The following is a 25444-nucleotide window of genomic DNA, read 5'->3' as shown; positions in this document are numbered from 1 at the left end:
TTTTTCATCATGGTAAATTGTAAAGTTTATCATTTTGTATAAAATCGCTGGTCTTTGTATGAATCAGGACAGTGGCACCAAGCTGGACTTGTTAGTATTGTATTCTTCACCACCATGAACTCATAGGAGAAAACAAAGCTTAATTTCACTAAGAATGTCCTTGATGAAGCTGAAAGAAATTTTAGGTATCTTGACCCATGAGCACAAATGGGAAGTAAATATAAAATACTTCTGCCTCATTCTGTAATTGTGATGGTTGTTTGAAGGAAAAGCACTTGTGACATTGTTTAAATTGGCCACTTTTTTTTTTTTTTTTTGAGAAACTCCCATTTATCCTTGAAAGAACAACTGGCATCCTGTGGTTATTCAGACTTGAGTATTTGGCAGACACTTTCTCAAATGAATGAAATGATAGTATTTGTTGCCAACGAAAAATTTATGCTTTTAAATGAAAATTAGAATTTTGGAAAACTTGGGTCTGCTTCCATGAACTTGACAGCTTTCCAGTTCTTCGAGATTCTCTTGATGAGGTCCATGGTAATATTAGCAAATAATTTTTTTCATATTGTGTAATGAGATGTGTCAACATTTGGAAGGACTGTGTAGCTTAATGAACTAATGTTTTCCAAATGATGTTATAAAATCATGCAAGGATAAAAAGATCCACTAAGAGTGTAAAGTAATTGATGGATTTAATGTAATAGAATATGAAAAACTCATTATGATTTTAGGTTCCACATTGCAACTAATCTTTAAAAAGTACAGCTTGGTGAGCTTTCTTATGTCAAAGAAAAATATTTAGGATGATCTGAATAGGCTCTTAAAGTGGTCCTCCTTTTTCCAACTACATACCTTCATGCATCTAGGCTTTCTTTTATACTTCATATTCCTCTTATGTTTCAGTCAAAGCGGTGAATTGCAACAGACTGAATGCCAAAGTAAATATGAAAATTGTGGTCTATTAAGCTGGACATTAAAGTTACACAACTATAAAATCATGCCACTCTTCGCCGTTTATTTTTGTATTGGAGAATATAATTATTTTTTGTAAACATATTATTTATGAGTTTATATATTTTAAAATACATTGAAAGTCGCTCAGTTGTATCTGACTCTTTGCGACCTCATGGACTATACAGTCCATGGAATTCTCCAGGCCAGAATACTGGAGAATTCTGTAGTCCATGGGTAGCTGTTCCCTTCTCCAGCGGATCTTCCCGACCCAGGGATCAAACCCAGGTCTCCCACATTACAGACAGATTCTTTATCAGCTGAGCCACCAGGGAGGCCCAATTTCTTGCATTAATTTCTGATATGGTAACTATAAATTGATATAATCCACATAAAAGCTCATTGGGCTCTTCAGTAGTTTAGAAGTTATAAGGGGTCCTTAGAACAAAAAGTTTGAGTGCTAGTGGTGTATACCTCTTCATTGCCTCTGTGGTCCATCCTAGCTCAGTTTATAATGTAGTAGGACACACTGACACAAAATGAAAAATCAAATGGTAGGATAATGTATGAAATAATGATACTGAGGAAAGTCACTTAAAGGGAATCCGTTCAAAACAGTAAAAGAAATTACCTAGCAAATAATGGAAAACCCAAAAGTGTTGGGAAGTTGCTGAGAAATGGAATTAAAACTTAATGAAACCTAGTTTGTTTTGTCTTGTATTTGACAAAATTTAGATAATTTTAATTCTTGGGTTACTTTTTGGCATTGAGAAAAAGAATCCAATGTTGGAAAGGTTGGCATGCTTTTCCTGATAAATTATGTAAATAAAATCCTTGAATCTTTTGACTTTTATAGTATGAACATTGAAAGTCATTAAAAACATGTTTAATAGTGTTACTTGTTTCTTCAAGAGACTCTCTTAACCCTTTGTTCATATAATTTTAATTTTAGGCCCACTTCTGCTTATCTATTTATCAGTTAACTGTCCATTCCTTTGTCAGTGACTTAGCAGTTCTTCCCTATCATTTAAAAATTTTTATTTATTTATTTAATTTATTTTTGTTTGTACTGGGTCTTCATTGCGAAGTGTGGGCTTCCCATCATGGCTTCTCTTGTTGTGTAGCGCAGCCCAGTAGTTGCCATGTGCAGCTCTAGGGCACACAGAGTTCAGTTGTTGCAGCACTGTGTGGTGCTCATGGACCCACAGGGTGGTGTTAAGTTGCGGCTCATGGGCCCCAGAGTGCGTGGGCTCATTAGCTGTGGTGTGCGGGCTTAGTTGCTCCATGGTATCTGGAATCTTCCCAGTCCAGAGAGCGAAACCTTGTCTTCTGTATTGGCAGGCAGAATCCTATCTACTGTGCCACCAGGGAACTCCTTCCGCATCATCACAGTGCGTCTTTTACTGGATTTCCAGTCTCTCTTTATAACTAAATTTACACTGTATTATTGGAACATCTAGTAAGAGACATAATAAGGATGTCTATGTGATGGCTGAGAGGTAGATGATAGTAAGTTGTCTGTTAGTATTTTCATGTTATATCTAACTTTTTACAACCTTGTGACTTAAAATCTAGATAAGAAAGACTTCTGTGGGCATGCATGGAATCACTGAGCAGAAGCATTTATCACAGTGCGGCCTGTGGGATGTTTTAGGAAATGTAAAGAGCAAATGAGAGGGTGCTCCTTTCAGGCAATTTGGAATTAATGCTTTCTATATTGTTATTATAATTGTTACTCTCTATTTGATTTAGAAATAGTTAATTTTAACAGTTTAGAAGTAGAATGTTTTTAGCAGTCTTGGAGCCCTCTAAATAGAAAAACAATTCCTTATTTGTTGCAGTGAAAGATAACCAAGATAACCAACTAATGGGAGGTTGATATAAACCAGTATGAGTTAGAAGTGGACTTGACCTTCTTAGATTTGTGCCTGTCATCATCATTTTGTAGCACAGAGAAGAAGAAAGAGCAATTGATAAAAGTTATGGAATGGAGAGATTGAGTTGAGTGGCTAAATGAATCCTTGGATTTTTAAACTAATTCTGGAGACTATAAACTGAAATACTCCTTTGTTCCGCTCTGTAGTAATCTTTCGGTAGTACAGAAGTGCTCTGCTGTGCTTAGTTGCTGAGTCGTGTCTGACTCTGCAACCCCATGGACTGTAGCCCGCCAGGCTCCTCTGTCCATGGGGATTCTCCAGGCAAGAATTCTGGAGTGGGTTGCCATGCCCTCCTCCAGGGGATCTTCCCAACCCAGGACTCGAACCCAGGTCTCCAGCATTGCAGGCATATTTTTTACTGTCAGAGCAACCAGGGAAGCCCAGTATAGTAGTAGACAGAACTTTATACTGTAGACAGAAAAATAGCTTGGTTAACAATGAATTTTTTAAAATAGGCAAGTGACTTCATCTCCTGGCGTTCATTTCTTGTCTGTAATAAAAGTAATACAATCTAACACTTAGGCTAGCTAACATGCTTGAAACTGTACTAAGGGGTTTATGTACTAAGAGGTTTATGTGAGTTATCTTTGTGGTTCTTAAAAGTTAGCATTGTCCGAGAGATTGTTTGTGGAGTCCTACATATAGAGAAATAGCAGTGTCCCAGAAGTAATGCCTCTGTGAGAGAGCAAAGCAACATTTCTTCAAGAGATTTGAAGGAAAGGGACTTAAAGGCAAAAAAACGTGCATACTATTTTGGGGCTTTGAAAGGGGACAGTAAGGACTTTCCTGGTGGCTCAGTGGTAAAGAATCTACCTGCCAGCGCAGGAGACACGTGTTCAATCTGTGATCCAGGAAGCTCTTACATGCTGCGGAGCAACTAAGCTGGTGCGTCACAACTACTGAATCCCATGTGCGCTAGAGTCCATGCTCTGCAACAAGAGAAGCTACTGCAATGAGAAGCCCATGCACTGCAACAGAGAGTAGCCCCTGCTTACCACAACTAAGAAAAGCCCATGCAGCAACAAAGACTCAGCACAGCCAAAAAAAACAAAAAAGGAATGGTAAAGTGAAAGGCTGTGGTAGCAGTGGTAGTGTTTATATTGATTGGATCCTGAGGACTCAGCATTTCCACCTTTTCTTTGTCATTTGTCACCTTTGGTAACAATATATGATTGGCCCTATAGAGAAGGGAAGACCATTACTCTAATTTCTTGCACTCATTTCCAGTCGTGTTGGACTCTTTGTGATCCCATAGACTATACAGTCCATGGAATTCTCCAGGCAGGATTACTGGAGTGGGCAGCCTTTCCCTTCTCCAGGGGATCTTCCCAACCCAGGGAATGAACCCAGGTCTCCTGCATTGCATGCGGGTACTTTACCAGATAAACCACAAGGGGAGCCCAAGAATACTGGAGTGGGTAGCCTACCCCTTCTCCAGTGGATCTCCCGACCCAGGAATCAAACTGGGGTCTCCTGCATTGCAGGTGGATTCTTACCAACTGAGCTATCAGGGAAGCTCAATTTTGCACAGGCATTCTGTAAGTTACAGATTTTATTTGTCAAAGTAAAAAATGGAAGCAATGGCATTCATAGTTAAGAGCGTGGATGTTGAGATATAAATGTTAGATAAAACAAAATTAGTAGCAAAAGCCAAGGACCCCTGGGAGGAATACTAAGTTGGGGCAAAAGGCAGGGGTTCTTCTCCCACATTTGTTGGGAGTGGAAACTGAGACTAACTTGGAGGTCTTGAAGAGACAGGCCTGGTTGTAAATTTTGATGCAGCTATATGCAGCAGTGTGAGAGTACAGGCTTCCTGGAGAGTAGAAGAAAAAAAATGCCAAGATGAGATAATTGAAAGTAGAATATTGCTAAGGAATTAGACAACATTATGCTTAAATTTTACTAGTTCATCCCCCCCCACACATACACACACACATCAGACATTTTAAACAAGCCATGTCTCCTAAACTGTTAAGTGCCAAAAGTAGAAGTGTCCTTTATTTTCTGGTAGGGAAAAGAGTCCTCATCTTCTCCATTAAGTCATTTGTTGCCTGATACCATTTGAAGATCCTTCCCACCCACCTCCTCCTGCTTCTCTGTTGGAATGAAATGGTTTTGTGCTTTGGCTGGAGATGTCCTGAGTGGATCAGCACCGATTTAATTTGTTTAAGCAGATGTTTTGTCTCTCTGATAAAAACGCCAGAGAAGAGGTTGCTTGAAAGGTTTTTTTGGTTTGAATTTTAAGACCAAAAGAGAGAAAACATTAAAAAAAAAACCTCATCTGAAAGCTAGAGGGGAGGAGAGCATAAATATTTGGGGAAGTCAAGTAAACAAGCAGGCGTTTAAAGTAGCTGTGTTTTCTTTAATACAGAATAAACAAGTGCCATTGCAAAGCATTATTATGACCAAATAACAAGTTGTCATGATATTGTGTAGAGAGTAATAAGCATTATGCATTAATAAGTTTGAAACAATTAATCAACAAGTCCTAGATTCTAAAGATTTGATGGTCTTTAAAGATAGTATATGAACTCATTTTAATGATATAGAAACACTTTTAAAAAATTTATATATTTGTTTGACTCCATTGGGTCTTTGTTGTGGCTTGTGGGATATTGAAGTTGCACCATGTGGGATCTGGTTCCCTGACCAAGGATCGAACCCTGGGCTCCCTGCATTGGGAGCTCAGAATCTTAGTCACTGGACCATCAGGGAAGCCCTGTAAACACTTTTAATGCATGAAAAGTTGTAAATATCCATAAAAGGGGATGGAAGGTAGAATGCAGCGAAGGAGTAGAAGATAAGTGAGCAAACTCTGGAAAAGTTGAGAACAAAATTGCTGACTTGAGTTGCTGCTGCCTGTACAGTTTGGTCTGGATCAAGGAGAATAAGATAAGGGCAGACCAAAAAGGATAGTTTGACTGACTAGTGGTGGTGAAGGTTGAAACTGGGTAGCTGTGCTTTGTTGCTCAGTCCTGTCCTACTTTGCAAGTAATGTTTAGAACCAATAGAAAAGCTTAATTGAAGGCTTTTTATGTGCCATCCTAGACTTTTTACACATTTAACCCTTGTGTAATCCTCATAACATATTGGCAGTGGAAGTTTTAATAACTGTTGTGGATGGGGAAATAGGTCTAGAGAGGTTAAAGTTTCAGCCAGTGCAACACAGCTAATACGTGGCAGTCAGATAACACATTTGTCTGAATCCTTCATCACTTTGGTCCATACTGCATTTTATTCCTAAGGCAAGTTCACTGTCAACCTTAAACTTTAAAATTTGCTTCCTGATGTGTAATGTATAACCTAATGGATCATCAGAATTTGATTGTAGTAGTTTTGTAGGGATCATGATAGTTATTTGAGGAAGAGCTTTTGATGCTCTGGCGAAATAAGAATTTATGAAGATAAATTTGGAGACTACCACGTTCTGGAAAGTGCCTCCAGAATTTTGAGTAGTGTCTCTACCCTTTCAATTTCCTTCCATTACTTAAATCAGCAGGTATTTAATGTGAGTACACAGGACTAAGGTGACTTTTGAGGTGTTTTGTTCACATACATGTGACCTGACAGCTGGCTTGTATTCTAAGGACTCATATCCTAGAAGAATGCCAGCTTTTAATAACAGTTAGAGAAGAATGGTGAATAAATATGCATGTGAAATATGTATATGTTTGTAATTCTGTATCAGTATTGCTGTTGGCTAGATCTAGGATCAAAGAAGGCAATGGCACCCCACTCCGTCGTTCTTGCCTGGAGAATCCCAGGGACGGGGGAGCCTGGTGGGCTGCTGTCTATGGGATCACACAGAGTTGGACACGACTGAAGTGACTTAGCAGTAGCAGATCTAGGATAGTAAAGAACAATTTGCTTTTTAATAATTATATAATGAAAGCTAATTAGGAAATCAGGTGCAAAATCCAGATTACTTTAGGTTTGTTTCTTCAGACTGTAGTGTGAGAATGCCAATATATTCGTATTAAAGATATGTGAGAAATATTATCTGTCACGGGTAGAGAAAGAATAATACCTGGATTGTTTTTGAACTTTGTAATAAACTCCTTTTTTTGTGTGTCTTCTTTTATTTTAAAATAACAAACTTCCTTAGCTCAAATACTTTAATTTCAGCCTTAGCAAGTTTTCAGTAAATAAAAATCGGCTCTAAAACCTGGAAAGAATGATAGCGTTGTACACAAGTACTATAAATTACAACCTCTGAAACAGTTGAAGTGGGGTGGGGGTACTGGGGCAGAGGCTTTGAATTCTCTGAGATTCTGCTTCACACTCTGTGTGCACATGGGTGTGAGGTCACGGGTAGAGGAGCCATGATTTTCATTAGGTTCTCAAATGGTTTGGAACATACCCCAAAAAAGATTAAAGATTGCTTAATCTTTAGAAGACAATACAGCTGTTGAGAACTTTTACAGAGTAATTTATGGGTACCAGATTAGCCCTCTGGCCGCAAATAAATAGGAACCTGCATAAAACAACTGTTTTGAATATTTTGTAACAGTCTAGGCAGGACTGCCTTCCCTGAGAGAAGAAAAATAACATTCACTCCTGCAATCTCCCAGGCTTTCTTTCTGAAACTGGATTCCAGTTAGAATCTAAGAAGGGTGAGACAGTTTTGTTGGGAGGAGGAGATAGAAGTCAATACAGAGACTGGGGAGGTTGGAATTTGCAGGGGTGATGACCGTAGAAGATTGAGTTACACTGACAGTGAGATGCAGAGATAATGCAGAGGAGCTCCTTTGACTCTTCGGCTGGAACTCTGTAGGCTGGGCAGAAGAACAACTATTAGAGGAAGGACAACTACCAGAGACTTGGTAGAATACTGGGGCTTCACATTTGGTTGGGAGACATTTCTAGTGTTGACCAGCCAGAATGGAGAGACTTTGTTGAATATCAGAACCATTTGAGAGAGTCCCCAGAAATGACACTCTTTAAGGATAGAGTCAAGTAACTTGAGAAGAGGCTACTCAAGCTCCACTTTAAAACTGTGCTGAAAAATAGGCCTCAGAAGGATTCGGCTGATTCTCAACTAATTTAGCTGTTTGCTTGAATGAATCTCAACATTTAAGGAATCCATATATTAATAAAAATACAAAACATTCAGCATCTCATCCAGAATTACTAGACCTATGAAGAAATAGGAGAGTATAACCAACCCTTAACTAGGAGAAAAATCAGTTGATGAAAACAGACCAAAAAGTGACAGAGATGATGAATTTATAAGATGGAGGTAAGTTAGGGAATTGAAAGGAAGCATGAACATGAGAGAAATGTCAGAAGTAAAAAAACTCCTAGAACAGAAAAACATAGTATTGGAAGAGAAAAATTCAGCTGATGGGCTCAACAGCAGATTAAAAGAAGACACTGCAGAAGAAAAAAATCAGTGTAAGGTAATAGGAACTGTGCAAAATGAAGCACGGGGGAAACGTCTCGGGGAAAAGAGAGCCTCGGTGACATGTGGGACAGTATCATCAGGTGGTCTCATGTATGTGCATTTGGAGTCTAGGATAGGAGGTGGGGATGCTGTGGTTGCAGAAAAAGTATTTGAAGAAATAGTGGCTAGAAATTTCCCAAATACCGATGAAAACTTTAATCCCAAAGATCTTATAAAACTAGGTAGGATAAGTATAAAGGGACAGTGAGACACATCAGTGACTAAAAACCAGTTGCAAAGAAAAACCTCAAGAGGAAAAAGAAAAAAAAAAAACCTCAAGAGAAGCCTGAGGGGGGAAAAGACCATCTTATTCATGCAAAGGAACAAAGATTAGAGCAACTGTTGATTTGTCGTTAAACAATGTAAGCCAGCAGATGAGCAGCATAACCACACAGAAGGAAGAAAAAGATAATCAGAGTACCTATTCTGATCTGATATTGTAAGACTAAAGATAAAAAAGACTGTAAGTGTGTATTTTAGTATGTCTGACTTCTAATAAGGGTATGGGTTAGCAAGTCAGAAACTATATACTAAGGTTGAACATCTTTGTATTGAACATCAGTAAATATATTTTAGATAATGAGAGCTAGGTTTCTAATTGTTAAAGAGGTTACAGGTAAGGAAGGAAGAAGACTAGAAGGAACTCTGATGTTGAAATGGAATAAGAAATACCAGTATAAACTGATGGTTTTAATGTAGGTGCATTATGATGGTTGTGGGAATATAGATGTATGTGTATGCATGGATTAGCATATACGAATGTTTTCTCTTGTCTTGTGGAAATGCCTAGAAGAAGCAGTGATGTGCCAGTAGCAGTGAGCATACCTAGTGCCCAGATCTTGGCCTCTTCATTCAGTTTTTCAACAGAAGGAACCAGGGCTCATAAAAGAACTGACTTGATTCCATAATCAGATTATAGGAAATCCAAGATGATCCTAGAGCTGCCAGAAAACAAAGATGTGCTCAAAAAAAGATGGGATACATCGAAAGGATGTAAGAATGAACCTGAAAGAGCTTTTCATATCCAAAGTTGGAATGAAATAACTTTAGTATTGCATTATTATCAATAGAATAAAACATCCATTAGTCCATATTGGTATGTGTACAAACAAACAAATGGTAGGTAGGTAGAAGGGACAAATTGTAAGTGAAGAATCCCATTTAGTAAGTATAAAACAGTGACTGAAACAAAATCGCTGGTAGGCGAATACTGCAGTAATAATTGTCACAGGCAATCCAGTGATAGAAGGTAAAATCAGTGGTTGAAGGTATGATGAGAAACATTTGCGTAGTTTCAAAGATACTGCTGGTTACAGTTTCTCTAAGAAATTATTGATTACAAAGGGGAAAACAGTAAATTGAGAGTGAGAGAGACTTTGTGGATACCACTCCCACCAAGTTATTGAGGTTAATGTCACAGAAAGACGATATCCATAATATATACCTCTTGCTATAATGAACCAAGAAAGGCAGAACATTACCTCTGCCATGTTTTTCTGGTATTTGTATCAAGAGCAATGTAAAACTTTACTCATATTATGAGGAGACAGCATTCAAACCCAGATTGAGGGAGACTGCTACTAAAATCTGACCAGTATTCTTCAAAATACTGGTCTTTCAAGGTCATGAAAGACAAGAAAAGATTGAGTAACTGTCACAGATTGGAGGAGGCTAGGGACACATGACAGCTAAATTTAGAGTGGGAACCTGGATTGGATCCTGGAATACAATGACATCAGTTTAAAAAAAAAAAAGACTGGTGGATTAGAACTGTAGTTATATTAATTGCTTTGTAGCAATGTTACTTTCTTATTTTTGATGCATATACTGTGGTTATGTAAATGTCAACATTAGAAGAAGCTGCATGAAATGTATAGGTAAATTCTGAACTATTGTTGTAACTTTTTTGTAAAATAATTTCAAAATGTTTCTTAAATCTACAGTTTTCCCAAAATTGGGGGAAAGAATTGTAGAAACAGAGTAAGCCAGAAGACAATAGGATTACATATTTAAAATCCTGAAAGGAAGAAACTATCATGTTAGAATTCAGTCCTAACAAAAATAATCTTAAAAAAAATGAAGCCAAAATAAAGACACTTTGCAGACAAAAGCTGAGAGAATTTCTTCTCAGCAGTCTTGAACTATAAAAAATGTTAGAGGAAGTTTTTCAGGCTGAAGAAAATCATTCATCTACACAAAGGAATGAGATTAAGAAATGATAAAATATGTGGGAAATATACAATACCTTTTTCTTAAAATTTAATTTCTTTCTAAGACAGTTGGCTATTTAAAGCAAAAATTTTTTATGTTTTGTAGGATTCATATTTAGGGAAATGTGGAAGCATAACACATAGAAAAGAAACATTTTTTAAATAGCCCAGTCATAGGAGAAAGAGTCTTCTCTGGTGGCTCAGTGGTAAAGAATCTGCCTGCAATGCAGGAGATGTGTGTTCAATCCCTGGGTCAGGAAGATATGGAGAAAAATGGCAGCCCACTCCAGTATTATTGCCTGGGAAGTCCCATGGACAGGGGAGCCTGGTGGGCTACAGTTCATGGGGTTGCAAAAGAGTTGGACACGACTTAGCAACTAAACAACAATAGGAGAAAGGGGAAGTGTACTTCTGTATTAATACCAGAAGTGGTATAATACTGTTTGAAGGTACACTGTCCTAAGTTAAAAATGTGTATTATACACAAAAATAAACTCAAAATGGATTAAAGATCTAAATGTAAGACCAGAAACTATAAAACACCTAGAGGAGAACATAGGCAAAACACTCTCCGACATAAATCACAGCAGGATCCTCTATGACCCACATCCCAGAATTTTAGAAATAAAAGCAAAAATAAACAAATGGGACCTAATGAAACTTAAAAGCTTTTGCACAACAAAGGAAACTATAAGCAAGGTGAAAAGACAGCCCTCAGATTGGGAGAAAATAATAGCAAACGAAGCAACAGACAAAAGGATTAATCTCAAAAATATACAAGCAACTCCTCCAGCTCAACTCCAGAAAAATAAATGACCCAATCAAAAAATGGGCCAAAGAACTCAACAGACATTTCTCCAAGGAAGACATACAGATGGCTAACAAACACATGAAAAGATGCTCAACATCACTCATTATCAGAGAAATGCAAATCAAAACCACAATGAGGTACCATTACACGCCAGTCAGGATGGCTGCTATCCAAAAGTCTACAAGCAATAAATGCTGGAGAGGGTGTGGAGAAAAGGGAACCCTCTTACACTGTTGTTGGGAATGCAAATTAGTACAGCCACTATGGAAAACAGTATGGAGATTTCTTAAAAAGCTGGAAATAGAACTGCCATATGACCCAGCAATCCCACTTCTGGGCATACACACCAAGGGAACCAGATCTGAAAGAGACACGTGCACCCCAATGTTCATTGCAGCACTGTTTATAATAGCCAGGACATGGAAGCAACCCAGATGCCCATCAGCAGACGAATGGATGAGGAAGCTGTGGTACATATACACCATGGAATATTACTCAGCCATTAAAAAGAATTCATTTGAATCAGTTCTAATGAGATGGATGAAACTGGAGCCCATTATACAGAGTGAAGTAAGCCAGAAAGATAAAGACCATTACAGTATACTAACACATATATATGGAATTTAGAAAGATGGTAACGATATCCCTATATGCAAAACAGAAAAAGAGACTCAGATGTATAGAACAGACTTGTGGACTCTGGGAGAAGGCGAGGGTGGGATGTTTCAAGAGAACAGCATCGAAACATGTATATTATCTAGGGTGAAACAGATCACCAGCCCAGGTTGGATGCATGAGAGAAGTGCTTGGGCCTGGTGCACTGGGAAGACCCAGAGGGATCGGGTGGAGAGGGAGGTGGGAGGGGGGACCGGGATGGGGAATACATGTAAATCCATGGCTAATTCATTTCAATGTGTGACAAAAACTACTGTAATGATGTAATTAGCCTCCAACTAATAAAAATAAATGGAAAAAAAATGTGTATTATAAATTTCTAGCATAACCATTTTAAAAAATTGTTGTTCATTCACTAAGTTGTGTCCGACTCTGCAACCCCATGAACTGCATGCAGCACACCAGGCTTCCGTGTCCTTCACTATTTCCCCAAGTTTGCTCAGACTCATGTCCCTTCAGTCAGTGGTGCCATCCAACCATCTCTTTCTCTGTTTTCCCCTTCTCCTACCTCAATCTTTCCCAGCATCAGTCTTTTCTAGTGAGTTGGCTCTTCACATGAGGTAACCAAAGGATTGGATCTTCAGCTTCAGCATCGGTCCTTCCAATGAATATTCAGGGTTGATTTTCTTTAAGATTGACTGGTTTTGATATCCTTGCTGTCCAAGAAACCTTGAAGGGTCTTCTGTAGCACACAGTTCAAAAACACCAATTTTTTTGGTGCTCAGCCTTTATGATTCAGCTCTCACATCCATACATAATTGCTTTAAAAACCATGGCTTTGACTGTATGGACATTTGTCAGCAAAGTGATGTCTCTGCTTTTTAAAATGCTGTCTAGGTTTGTCATAACTTTTCTTCCAAGGAGCAAGCGTCTTTTAATTTCATGGCTGCAGTCACCATCTGCAGTGATTTTGGAGCCCAAGAAAATAAAATTGCCACTGATTCCATTTTTCCACCATCTGTTTGCCATGAATTGATGAGACCAGATGCCATGATCTTAGTTTTTTGAATGTTGAGTTTTAGGATGTAGAAAAATTGAATGCTCATACATTGCTGGTGGAAATGTAAAATGGTTCAGCTGCCGTGGAAAACAGTGGTTCCTCATAAAGTTAAACCTAAAATTACCACATGACTCAGAAATTCCACTCCTTGTGTATAACCCAAAGAATTTAAAACAGGTACTGGTATATACACATGTACATGCATATTCATGGGTATTCTTTACCAAGGCCAAAAAGGAGGACATGGTCAAATGTCCATCACCAGATGAGTTGATAAGCAATTTATGATCTATATGCTTGTGGTGGAATATTATTCAGTCATAAAAAGCAATGGGGTACTGATATGTGTGACAAGTGGATGGATCTTGGAAATATGCTAACTGAAAGAAGCCAGACACAAAAGGTCACATGTTACATGCTTTCTTTTATATGAAATACCCAAAATCTATAGAGACAGAATGCAGACTGGTGGTTTCCAGGGGAGTGGGGGGTGGAGTAATGGAGAGCCACTGCTTAATGGGTATGGAGTTTCTTTCTGAGATGATGAAAGTGTTTAGAACTGGATAGAGGTTCTGGTCACACAATATTGTGAATATACTGGATCATTCACTTTAAAATGGTAAATTTTATGTTACGTGAATTTTACCCTCGATAGAAAAATGATTAAGAGTGTGTGTGGCCTAGAGTCAAACAGACATGGAATTGAGTCCTGGTTTTTACCATTTGTTAATTCTGTGACCTTTAGTAAATTACTATTATGTTTTCTTTGCTGTAAAATAGGCATGTTAGGGACATTCCTTGGTAGTCTAGTGGTTTAGGACTCTTACTGCCAGGGGCCAGGTGCGATCCCCAGTTGGGGAAGTTAAGATCCCGAAAGCTGTGTCACGTGGCCAAAATGAAATTTTTAAAAAATAGGCATGTTAGTACTTTATCAGGACTTTTGTTAATATTAAATGAAATATTACATGTGAAATGCTTAGAATACTTAATAATTATCCAGTAAATATTAGTGTTAATTGATTTTACTTTTGCTGCTGCTGTTGGTTTTGATTTTATTCTCCATTGGTAGAATGGAAATAATAGTATGGACTAGAATTGTTCTGATGATTTAATGAGATATCCATGCAAAGGGCTTAAAACAGTACCTAGTGTGTTGTGAATTTTCAAAGTGTTTACTAAGCTATTACTATTAAATGAAAGGATCTTAGAGGGAACTTTTCTGCATTTTGCATTTTCATATTTGCATCCTGATAAAGAAGCTAATGTGCATATTGGAAAGTATCCTTTTCAAAATTTGTGCTGTTATGACTAGCCTTGATCTTATATCAGACTAAGCTACATTCAAAGGATTACAGGTGTACAATTCTTATTTCCTCTCCTGGTGTGATGTAAACTCTTGATTTTCACTTGTAAAAACCACAGATACTGATTATTTAGCTATAAGTTGTTAAACTTTTGTTGTCTGGAGTTTATTATATAGGTTATTTCTACTTGCGTTAATTACCATTGATGTGTCATCAGAAGCCAAGCTTTGGAAAACTACTCTTTATAGTGACTAGAAGTTGCAGTTATTTTTCTTGCCATTGGATGGTGCTTCTGTAGCATCATTAAAGCAAATGTTTTGGCTGATACTGTTTCTCACTTTCCTGAGCAACTGAAAATTGATAAATGAGCTAGACTGGGGTAAATTGAAATACCCATTTGAACTGGATCCCAGGAATCTGTAAAAAGCGAGGATTTCCTCTAGTATGTTTTTACGTAAGCAAAACCTGGAGACAAATCTCTGGTTGAATCAAACCCTATGATTCTGTTCTAGTCTGTGGTAATTTAAGAAATGATAGTGTTGCAGGAGAATCTGATTCCTCCTGGCAAAATCTTAAAGGATGATAGGTTTTCCTAGCTTCCCTTGGCAGCTGAGCTATCAATTCTACTCTGATCAAATTGTATCAAAAACTTTTATGCTTTGTCTTCAAGTGTAGGTTTTCCCAACCTATGTTTGGGGGTGTGGAAAGTGCGTCACAAAGGTATTAGAAAAGTGCACAGTTGTAAAAGTTGTGTTTGAGAGTGACTATTAGAAGACTGGAGGGAGTGAGACAGTAGGGGTGGCTTGGTGCTGTGCTAGAAATTCGGTGATCAAATTGGAGTGCTTGCACAGTAGAGAGAACATTTGTAAACATACGTCTTCCTCTGTTAACCTAATTTTTATTTCTATTAATGTAATAAATACTTGCAGAGTTTTAGAAGTTACATAGTACTTCAAGACCGGTGACAACAGCAGCAGCAATAAATCCTTGCTCCATGCTCACTTGTATGTTAACCTTTCCCAAACATTTTTTGGTTTTATCTTTTGATATTTAACCCCATATTCCACTAAAAAAAAAAAAAACTAATTTGAGAAATTTTCTCTTGTTAAGGAATGTGAGAAATGAGCTCTAATAATACGAGACATTGTTGGCACCTCTCCCTTTATCTTCTCAAATAGTTCTAACACATTTTTTTTCATTCTTTTCTTTTTTCTTTTTTCCCCCATTTATTTTTATTAGTTGGGGGCTAATTACTTTACAGTATTGAGTGGTTTTTGCCATACATTGACATGAATCAGCTATGGATTTACATGTGTTCCCCATCCCGATCCTCCCTCCCACCTGTTAACTGCTAAGCCAAGTGCTGTACTATAATTGCATTTCCTTTCTTGGACAGCTTTCTGTTTTCACTGTAGCTTTTGCAGTCCCTTCATTGTTACATTTGCTTAGATTTCTAGGGACTATTCATACTTTATCCCAAACTCTGCAACAGAATTACCAGACTCTCTGAATTCTTCTTTTCATTTAAATTTCAGTCATACCATTTCATTCCCTTCCATCTTAGGAGGCATATCTCTTGGACCCTTTCTCTGCATTTTGTCTTGTTTTCTGTCGTCATTCTCTTCTGAACTGGTGGCTTCTCTTGGCCAGTTTGAACTGCCCTTTACATCAGTCTTTGTTTTCTCTGGCCATGCTATGCAGCTTTCAGTAACTTAGTTCCCAGACCAGGGATTGAACCTGGGCCATGGTAGTGAAAGCACCGAGTCCTAACCATCGGACTTCCAGGGAATTCCCTCCATCACTCTCTTTGCGGGATTTCTTTTCTTCCTATTCTTGGTAAAGCAACCTCTCCTCGTAACTGTTTCAGAAAATACATGGGAGCTAATATTTTGAGATCTTTCATGTCTGAAGATACCTTTATTTTACTCTCTCATTTGATTTTGGCTGGATAAAGATTGAAAATACTTTTTATTTACCTTTTTATATTCTGGATTCTAGTGTTGTTGAGTTGCTCAGAGCTGTTGTTTTTGGTTATTTAATATGGCCTAGTTTGTTTCTCTACAAGCTTTTGTATATATTATTCCTGAAACGTATCTTTAGCCCTGAAATTTCATGATGGTATAACTTGGTATAGATATTATTTTATTCATTATACTAGGTGCTTGGTGAGTCTTTCAGTTTCAGATTCCTTTGATTCTGTTTCTTTGATTCTGTCATTGCATAGGGTCTTTGTTGCTGTGTGAGCTTTTCTCTAGTTAATGGAGTAAGGGGTACTCTCTAGTTGTGGTGCATAGCTTCTCTATGTGGTGGCATCTCGTTGCAGAGCATGGGCTCTAAGGGGCTTGGGCTTCAGTAGTTGTGGCTCTTGAGCTCTAGAGCACCGGCTCAATAGTTATACTGCACCAGCTTAGTTGCTCTGAAGCATGTGGGATCTTCTAGGGTCAGGGATTGAACCCGTGTCTCCTGCATCGGAAGGCGGATTCTTTACCATTGAGCCACCAGGGAAGTCCTTTCTTGAACTTTGTGAGTTAGATGTCAGCTTCCTGGTTTGATCTTCTGCCTTGTCATGTCTCACATACATTCCATTCTTTGTGTTTTGTTGTATTTTCTGGGAGATCTCATTTTTCCCTTACAGCCTTTCTGTTGAATATATTATTTCTGCCTTTTTAATTTCCAGGAATTTTCTAGTTCAGATTTCTGTTCCTTCCTCCCCACTTCCTTCCCTTCCGTCTTGTTTTGAGAAGATAAAAGGAACTGTATCTTTTCCTCTGCATTGCCTCTGTTTCCTCCGGGTTTCCTTTTTTGTTTGCTTGTTTATATTTCATTGGGTTAGTTGGATCAGTCTTGTTCAGAGTTGACAACCAGGTCATTTTAGGATGGTTTTTTTAGTAATTCCCAGAAAAACAAAAATACAAGCTGTAGATATAGTTTGAGGTTTATAAATGTCAGACAAATGGCCCTTTTTCCCTTTGATTGGGTCTAGGAAACAAGCTGAAAGGGCCGAGCTGAAGATTCAGTTGGTAAGAGAGCGAGACAGGTCCCTGGGGACCTAGGATGCTTTGGCCTCGTGTGCTTTGAGCTCTGTGTGACTGGGTGCATAAACATGTAATGTTTTATGCCTTCTAATTCACTGACACGTTAATCACTATGAAACGCCCTTTTATCCCTGATAGTACTCTTTTCTGTAAGTTAGTGAAGACGATGATTTTTTTTGCTAATAAGGAAACATCTGTTTATTCTTTTGCATTAAAATATTAGATATTAACATTTTCTTTCAATTTCCTAATTGTAAAAAAGCTATATAATTCTTTCTTCTCTGTCTTTTCTATCTTGTAACCTATCTTACATAGGTTTTAAATTGGGCACTTTGCTCAAAATTGCATACATAGTAAATTTCCAGAAGCAAACATTTTGGAAGCTTGTTTTTATGCCAGTTAAATTTAGTATAGCCACATTCAGAGCCATAGATACAATTTACCTTTTTTTTTTCTTCCTGTGTTGTAGGAATAGACTTTAAGATCAAAACAGTTGAATTACAAGGAAAGAAGATCAAGCTACAGATATGGTAAGTGATTCTAATTTACTTACTTAATGTAGTAGAATGCCAAGTTTCTTGAAGGTTAGGCAGTGAAATCCTTCCTCATCAACTGTTTAATTCTAGGAGACTTCCCTTTCCAAGTCCGTAGTCAGGTGACCTTTCAGTCAGTGATGTTTTAAAAAAAAATTGTCATGGACTTTGGAGTCCGTGAGAGCTGATTAGAGTGTTTTACCTTTTCCACTTACAGTATGAACTTGGGTAAGTTACATACCACCATGAGGCCCTTATATCTTCACATGTAAAATGGAGATAATATCACTTATCTTAAAATATTGTTACAAGGATTACATGAAGTAATCTATGTAATGCCTTTAGCACAGTATTTGGCTCAGAAACACCATATAAAAATTAATATCATATTTTTTCGGTTTAGAGGGTCTTAAGCTAAAATATTTGTTTTCTTTAGTGTGTATAAATTTTTATAGGCTTTAGCATTTTCATTAGTTTGTATAGGGTTTGACCCATTGAAGTACAAAAAAATTCTTTAAATTTGCATTCAAGTATGTATCATAGATTTTAAAATTATAATATCTGTATTTTTCAGTGAATATTAGGTGTTCACAATGACCTGTGAGATGTATATTATTCCTGTGGGCCCCCCCCCCCCCCCCAGCCTTATTGAGGTATAACTAGTATACAGTAAACCACCCGTATTTAAAGTATACAGTTTGGTAAGCTTTGACATATGTCTAAATCTGTGAAACCATCACCACAGTCAAGATAACCAACATATCCATCACCTCACAAGTTTCCTCAAACTTCTTAGTAATCTCTCCCTCCTGCCTATCCCTGGCTCCTAGGCAACCACTCTCTGCTTTCTGTCACTATAGACCAGTTTCCATTTTCTACTACTGTATACAAATGCAATCATATAATGTGTTACTTTTCTTTGTCTTTTTTTTTTTTTCCTTTTTTGAGAAGGAGGAGTCTGGCTTCTTTACTCAGCATAATTATTTTGAAAGCTATCAATGATTTTATGTGTAGCAGTAAGTTCATTACTTTTTATTGTTAAGTCGTATTCCATTGTTAAGATATATCACAACAACTTTGTTCACCATAAAGCTGCTACAAGTGCTTCCTTTTCTCTTGAATTACTCCTATTTTATAGATAAAGAGATGGAGGCATTTTGAAATAGTTTCAGAAAATAGTTTTGTGGTTTTTTTTTTTAATGAAAAATTATTTCAAAATAGTTTAAATAAAGGTCTTACAGAATGTTAATAGCAGAGCTGGGAGGCATTACATGCTCTGAATGTAGGGTTGAGAGTGACATTCTTAATTGCAATACTGCCTCTTCTAAATAGTAGTTTGTTGATTGATTTTGTCACTCTTTCCAGTAACCTGTCATTTTTCTTGCTTCATTGCCAGTCAACAGTTGTGTTAAATTTGAACTCATGTTATCTTTGGTAATTGGGATTCCCTAGTGGCTCAGAGGGTAAAGCATCTGCCCGCAATTTGGGAGACCCAGGTTCCATCCCTGGGTCGGGAGGATCCCCTGGAGAAGGAAATGGCAACCCACTCCAGTACTCTTGCCTAGAAAATTCCATGGATGGAGGAGCCTGGTGGGCTATAGTCCATGGGGTTGCAAAGAGTCGGACATGACTGAGCAACTTCACTTGTTCATTATCTTTGGTAGTTACTGTAAGTGAATCTATCATGGAATGGTTATGAGGATTAGTGGTCCATGTAAACCGCTTGGAGCAATCTCCAGTGCATAATTCAAGAAATCAGGTGTTATTATTGGGGGATCTCCCATGATGAGTTTAGAACCCTAAAAGTAGTAACATATTTGAGTAGAGGAACAAGCTAACAAAGGAAATTGCAAAGTCATAGTTGGGAGAGTTAGAAGGAGAATTAGGAGAGGACATTGTCTCAGAATCCAAAAGATAGTTTCAAAAGTTAGGTATAATTAGAAGTGGTATATGTCTAACCAGGATGTCTTCATTACCTGATCATGTAATTAGAAGTCCAATCTTTGTAACATATTTCAAGTTTAATACAAATGTTTTTAAAGATTAGAAAGCATTTTCTAAATTTAATAGTTCTCTGAAGCCTGGTCCACTTGATCATTGTTTTTTTTTCTTTTTCTTTTTCTTTAGCTAGGAAATAACTCAGCAAATGAAATGTCTCATATATAATTTCATTATAATTAAAATTATCTCAAGGGAAAAGATGTCAGTTATTTAGTATTCTGAATTTCAACCAGTCCCTCCCATCCTCCTTTATTCTTAGCCTCGGGTCTTATTCAGACCATGTCCCTACAAAATATTTGTCTTTCAAGCCCTCTCTGAAGTTCTGCCATGCTGATTGGCTCTCTTCTTAACTGTATCCCCTCTATACAATTAGTGTTTAATAATTTTCAAACTTTTTGACAATAGTTAAGATACATATTACATTGTGACTCAGTATACATGCACCTATATGTGAGTGTGTACATAACAAAAGCACACACTTGTATATATTTTTCTCCATGCAGTATATAAAACCTTTGCCCTGCTAAATGTGTTTTCTCCTGTACACTGTGTCCACCACAAACTTTCCCTTCTGTTTCTTGACTCGTGACTTTAAACATTTTCCCCTCCCCTCATCATTTTAGTCTCTAGCTTTTAGAAGTGTAACATATAACTAATACTTAGTTTTAAAAAGAGCCTTCCTCAGAAGATGCTTTTTTGAAATAGTAAGTCTTCCAGTATAGCTTTCAAGATTGATATAGAAAAGATTACTACTGTTTCTATAAGACTCAAGTATAGCACAGAAGTGATAACATTTATAATTTAGAGTTAATTTTTAACAAAATTTTAATAGAACCTCTGTTTCCTTCCAAACACTTTGGAAGGAAAATTTGCTGTAGTTTAGATTTTCATGTATACAGCTGACTGCTTTTAATTTGAACTGCCATTTGCTTATAAAGACCAGAAATGAGTTGACTGGTTAAAATAAGAGGTTAGCATTATGCCAGCTGATTTTATTTCTTTGCTTGAGTTGACGTGCTTGTTAATATGCCAGAGAGGAAAAAAAATCTTGTAGCTCTAGGTTAAAAGATCTGGGATATGCACAGTGTTTCAAGAAGGCTTTTAGTGTGAAAAACCCCATTACTCACAATTTATAATGGTTCTAAAAAGTCAAAAGGCTATTCTCAACTTAAATGCTTTGCTTCAAAATGCTGTGCTACAAAAAAAGCACAATGATTTTTATCTCTCTTTAGTTTGAATGAATATATTCAGGTTCTTGTTTCAGCATGAAAAATTGTTCTATGATTGAATACTTGTTTTGGAAACTCTCTTTAGACTGTGCTACTAAAGCTATGTCTTATTTTGCTTACTTGAGTGATCTTCACTTCTTGCTTTCTTTCCAGGAATCTGGAAAGATTAACTGTTGCATAAGGGTCTCACCTGTCCTGCACAAGTGTGTGGGCCTAAAATTAGCTTGTTTGGCTGATAGAGAAGCAGCTGTGGCTTTTTAAATCTTGGATCTCTAGAAAGTTTCTACTGAAGTGTCTTTGGCTAACTATATTTTCCAGAGTAGTTAGGGAAACAGTTACAGTGAGTTATTTCAAGTCTGCCTTTTTCTTTTTTTTTATTGTTGAGGGAGGGGAGGTGTCAGAAATGTTTGCCACTGTCAACATCTACATCTTGTACCAGCAACACATTTTAGCATCAACACGGTGACCAGAAACCAGTAGTATCATATTGTAGAGGAATTAACCATTTATACCTACATGAAGTGTCAGATTCATGGAAGTCATCTTTGATTTTTCCCGTTCCCTTAACCCCAGCTTTCAAGTTAGCAAGTCTTACTGATCCTATGTCTAAAATATGTCTGGAATCCAAATACAGTTTGCTGTCCCCATTGCAATCCCTGGTCCTCCATTACCTCTTTGGACCATTGCAGTGGGCTTTTAATATTTTAACAAGTCTTTACTTCGCCTTTGCCTTCTTCCAGTACTTTTCCCAAGTAATAGCCTTAGTAACCTTTTTCAAATATCAATATGATCATGGTTGTCATTCCTTCCTCTATTTATAGCCATTTTGACTTTCCATTGTATTTCGAATGAAAACCAAAGTTCCACATCCAAGTTCGTTTCCACAGTTTACAGAGTAGACCCCTGCCTGTTGTTCCGACCTCATTTTTTGCTCCCTGTGTATATAGTCTCTACCCTCAGGTGATCTGCTTTCAGTTTCATCAACACAGCAAGCTTTTTTCTGGCCTTTGTACATACCTTGTAGATCCCCGTTTAACCCACCCAACTAGCTAGACCAAGCATTCTGAAGTACCACTCCATTCCAGAGGCTTCTCATTTCAACAGAAGTAAATTTTAAAATTCCAGGTTCTGGCTACAGCCCCTTTTGACTTCATCTCTTACCAGTTCTGCTCCAGCCACTGTGACCATTTTTTCCCATCTGCAAGAAACATATTCCTGTCTTCAGGCCCTTGTAATTCACCTGTTCCTTCTGCTTGGAATGCTTTTCATCAGATCTTTGTGATGCTGCTGTCTCTAATTCAATCTCAGTTCATTGTTACCTCTGAGAGAGGCCCTGCTTGATAATTAGCTAAAGCCACCCCAGTCCTTTAGGCTCGGGGTCCCCAACCCCCCTGACCTTCGTCTGTGGCCTGTTAGGAACTGGGCTGCACAGCAAGAAGGGATCAGTGTGGGTGGTTGAGCAAGGGAAACTTCCTCTGTATTTACAGCTGCTCCCCATCGCTGGCATCCTGAGCTCTGCCTCCTGTCAGATCAGTGAAGGCATTAGGTTCTCATAGAAGCACAGACCCTGCTGTGAAATGCACATGTGAGGGATCTAGGTTCCCTGATCTTTATGAGAATCGTCCCCAAACCAATCCCACTCCACATCACCCCTAGTCAATGGAAAAATTGTCTTCCATGAAACCAGTACCTGGTTCCGAAAAAGGTTGGTGGCCGCTGCTTTAGGCATGATCATGCTTATCTTAGTTTATCTTTGTCACAGTGTTTTTAGTGTCTAAATTTACCACATTTAAAAAATGTGTTTATTCTTATCACCCCCCACTAGAATATCAGCTTTTTGAAGGTAGGGATCCCACCTGTCTGATTTGTGGCTATATAATCACTCCCTACAACAGAGCCTGGCAGATACAGATGCTGAATATGTATTTGTTGACTGAATGACTGACTGATTCTGTTCATACTTCACTTTTCACTCAACCTTCAGCATCACATCTAGAGAGAGGACTGCCCTGATTATACTATCTAGATTCCTTCCTCCCTCCCGTTTACATCATTCCTGATCATTCCACCCTGTTTACCTTGTTAACATTTGTCACAATTTGGGATCATATATATTACTTGTTCCTTTCCCCCACTGGAATGTAATCACTGCAAGGGCAGTTATCAGGCTTTGTTTGACTTTTGACCCTTTTTGGAAGATGAAGATGAGCATAATTTCAACTCATGGTATTTTGGGTGTAGAGAAGTTGCGTATCAGTGAGGAAATCCAAGTCTTGTTAAAATAAAACTCAGTGTGGACTTCCCTGGTGGACCAGTGGTAAAGAATCCGCCTGCCAGTGTGGGGAACACGGGTTTGATCCATTATCTGGAAAGATCTCACATGCCTCAGGCAGCTAAGCCCATGCACCACAACTACTGAGCCTGTGGTCTAGAGCCTGGGAACGTCAACAAGAGAAATGCACTGCAGTGAGAAGCCTGTGCACCGCAATTAGAGAGTAGTCCCGACTCGCCACAACTAGAGAAAGCTGGTGCACAGCAATAAAGACCCAGCACAGTCGTAAATAGGTAAAAAATTAAAAAAACAAAACCTTAATGTGAGAAATTTAGCGTCTTAATTTTTTAAGTAAGGAATAGCTTCATTATGTTACCAAAAGCATAAAGTCATGAGATTTGAAGTCTCTGCTTTGCTGAGCAGGTTGATGTTGTCTCTGGGCTGCTCTAGTGCTGTTAGTGCCCATACTAAGAATAACTGTCATAACAGCATCTAGAGTACACAACTTCCTTGACCCTATGTGTGGGACTAAACTATTAAGGAAATATGCTATTTTCATTCCTAGGAATGTATCACTCCTTTCATTATGTGTCAGTGGGAAAAAATAGGGTTTTATAACAGTCTCTTAGCTGTGCACCTATTTATGTAAGGGAAATTCTATTGCCATTGATTAATAAGTTCAGAAACTTAATTATACTACGTAGGCAGAGAAGAAAAAAATTTTAATAGGAGAGGAAAACTGAGTGGTTTTTGAAAACAGGCTTAAAAAAACCTGTAATATGGGACATAAAAGATAATGTGAACATGCACAATGTATAATTGCTCTTCAGATAAGAAACACCTGCTTTTGGTGATTGGAGTCAACCAGTCTTTAGACCTGGGTGTATGTGTGTATGTAAACCTAAAAATAATTTGACTGTGAATTAGCAGCTGGGGCTATTTGTTCCCCTGGGCAAAGGGCCACAATTAGCCAAGAGGTAGTGAGACAGGGACTATCTAGTTTGAAGTAAGTTGTTGATTGCCTTAACAGTTGTTAGGGCTGGTATTAGGATCCGGGAAAAGGATAATTTAAGAAGACTTGACAAGGAGAGCATATAAAAAAGAAGGAAGATAGGGTGGAAGAAGTTTTGGAAAATTGAAGAGACAGAAATCAGAGAATGGAGTAGTATGCCAGTAATCAAAACAAAAACTCAGAACCTTAATAATGATTATCTTTTTGGAGGGGCCATTAATATTTCAGTATCTTTTATATTAGTGTTTCATAACTAAACAGGGTTATAACATAAAATTTCCTCTCTAGATGCCACTGATTTAAATTTAGCTAAGTAGTTTTGACATAATATTGAGGTAATGGAGATAAAAAATTGTGGTGTAAGAATGTATATAAATACATAAATACAAATTCTTATGTGTGTAGTCTCTCAGTAGTCTAACCTAATTCTAGGATACAACATAGAAGAACTGATTGCATATCTATTTGATGGTTTTCTTAAATGATATTTATTTGTTTTGATTAACTTACATTTTCGGGGCAGTTTTTTTGATAAATACTGTGTATTCTACAGTGAACAAGACAAATCTCTGATGGGACCTACCTTTTAGAGGTCCTGGGAGGCAGTAAATAACTCTATAGTAAGTGCTTTGCAGAGAAGTGAAGTAAAGTAAGGAGGTGGAATGGAGAGATACTGGAAGACTTTAAATTGGAGAACAGAGAAGACTTCTGATAAAGTGATGGTTAAAATGCAAAGATGAGGTGTCAACCATGTATGTGTGTGCCCTTGTGAGCATAGCCAATACAGAAGCTGTCAGGTGAGACCAAGCTTGTGCATTTGGAGACATGAAAAAACGTGGCTCAAGCTATCAGGGAAAAAGAGTGCCTCAAAGTTTGAGAGGCTGGTGAAAAGTGCAAATTCTTTTAACACTTTGTAAACTTTTGAGGGCAAGGGTTTTGGAATTGGTTGTGGTTATAATGAATCGTCATTGGTATGTTTAGTTTGTATTTTAAACTGTCATGTTTTCCACTTGTTTTGTGATGACTTTGAA

General features: G+C 37.7%; 1 protein-coding gene across 1 annotated transcript in view; it reads left to right on the top strand.

The window, feature by feature from the left end:
* Positions 1-25444, top strand: part of RAB10 (RAB10, member RAS oncogene family) — a 64997-nt gene that overhangs the window by 26663 nt on the left and 12890 nt on the right. The window contains exon 2 of the mRNA XM_020913821.2: positions 17836-17896. Within this exon, the coding sequence (XP_020769480.1) occupies positions 17836-17896 (61 nt within the window). The remainder of the gene's footprint in view (positions 1-17835; positions 17897-25444) is intronic.

Source organism: Odocoileus virginianus, chromosome 2, assembly GCF_023699985.2.
Source record: "Odocoileus virginianus isolate 20LAN1187 ecotype Illinois chromosome 2, Ovbor_1.2, whole genome shotgun sequence".
Taxonomy (NCBI): domain Eukaryota; kingdom Metazoa; phylum Chordata; class Mammalia; order Artiodactyla; family Cervidae; genus Odocoileus; species Odocoileus virginianus.
This window is presented reverse-complemented; position numbering and strand designations above follow the sequence as displayed.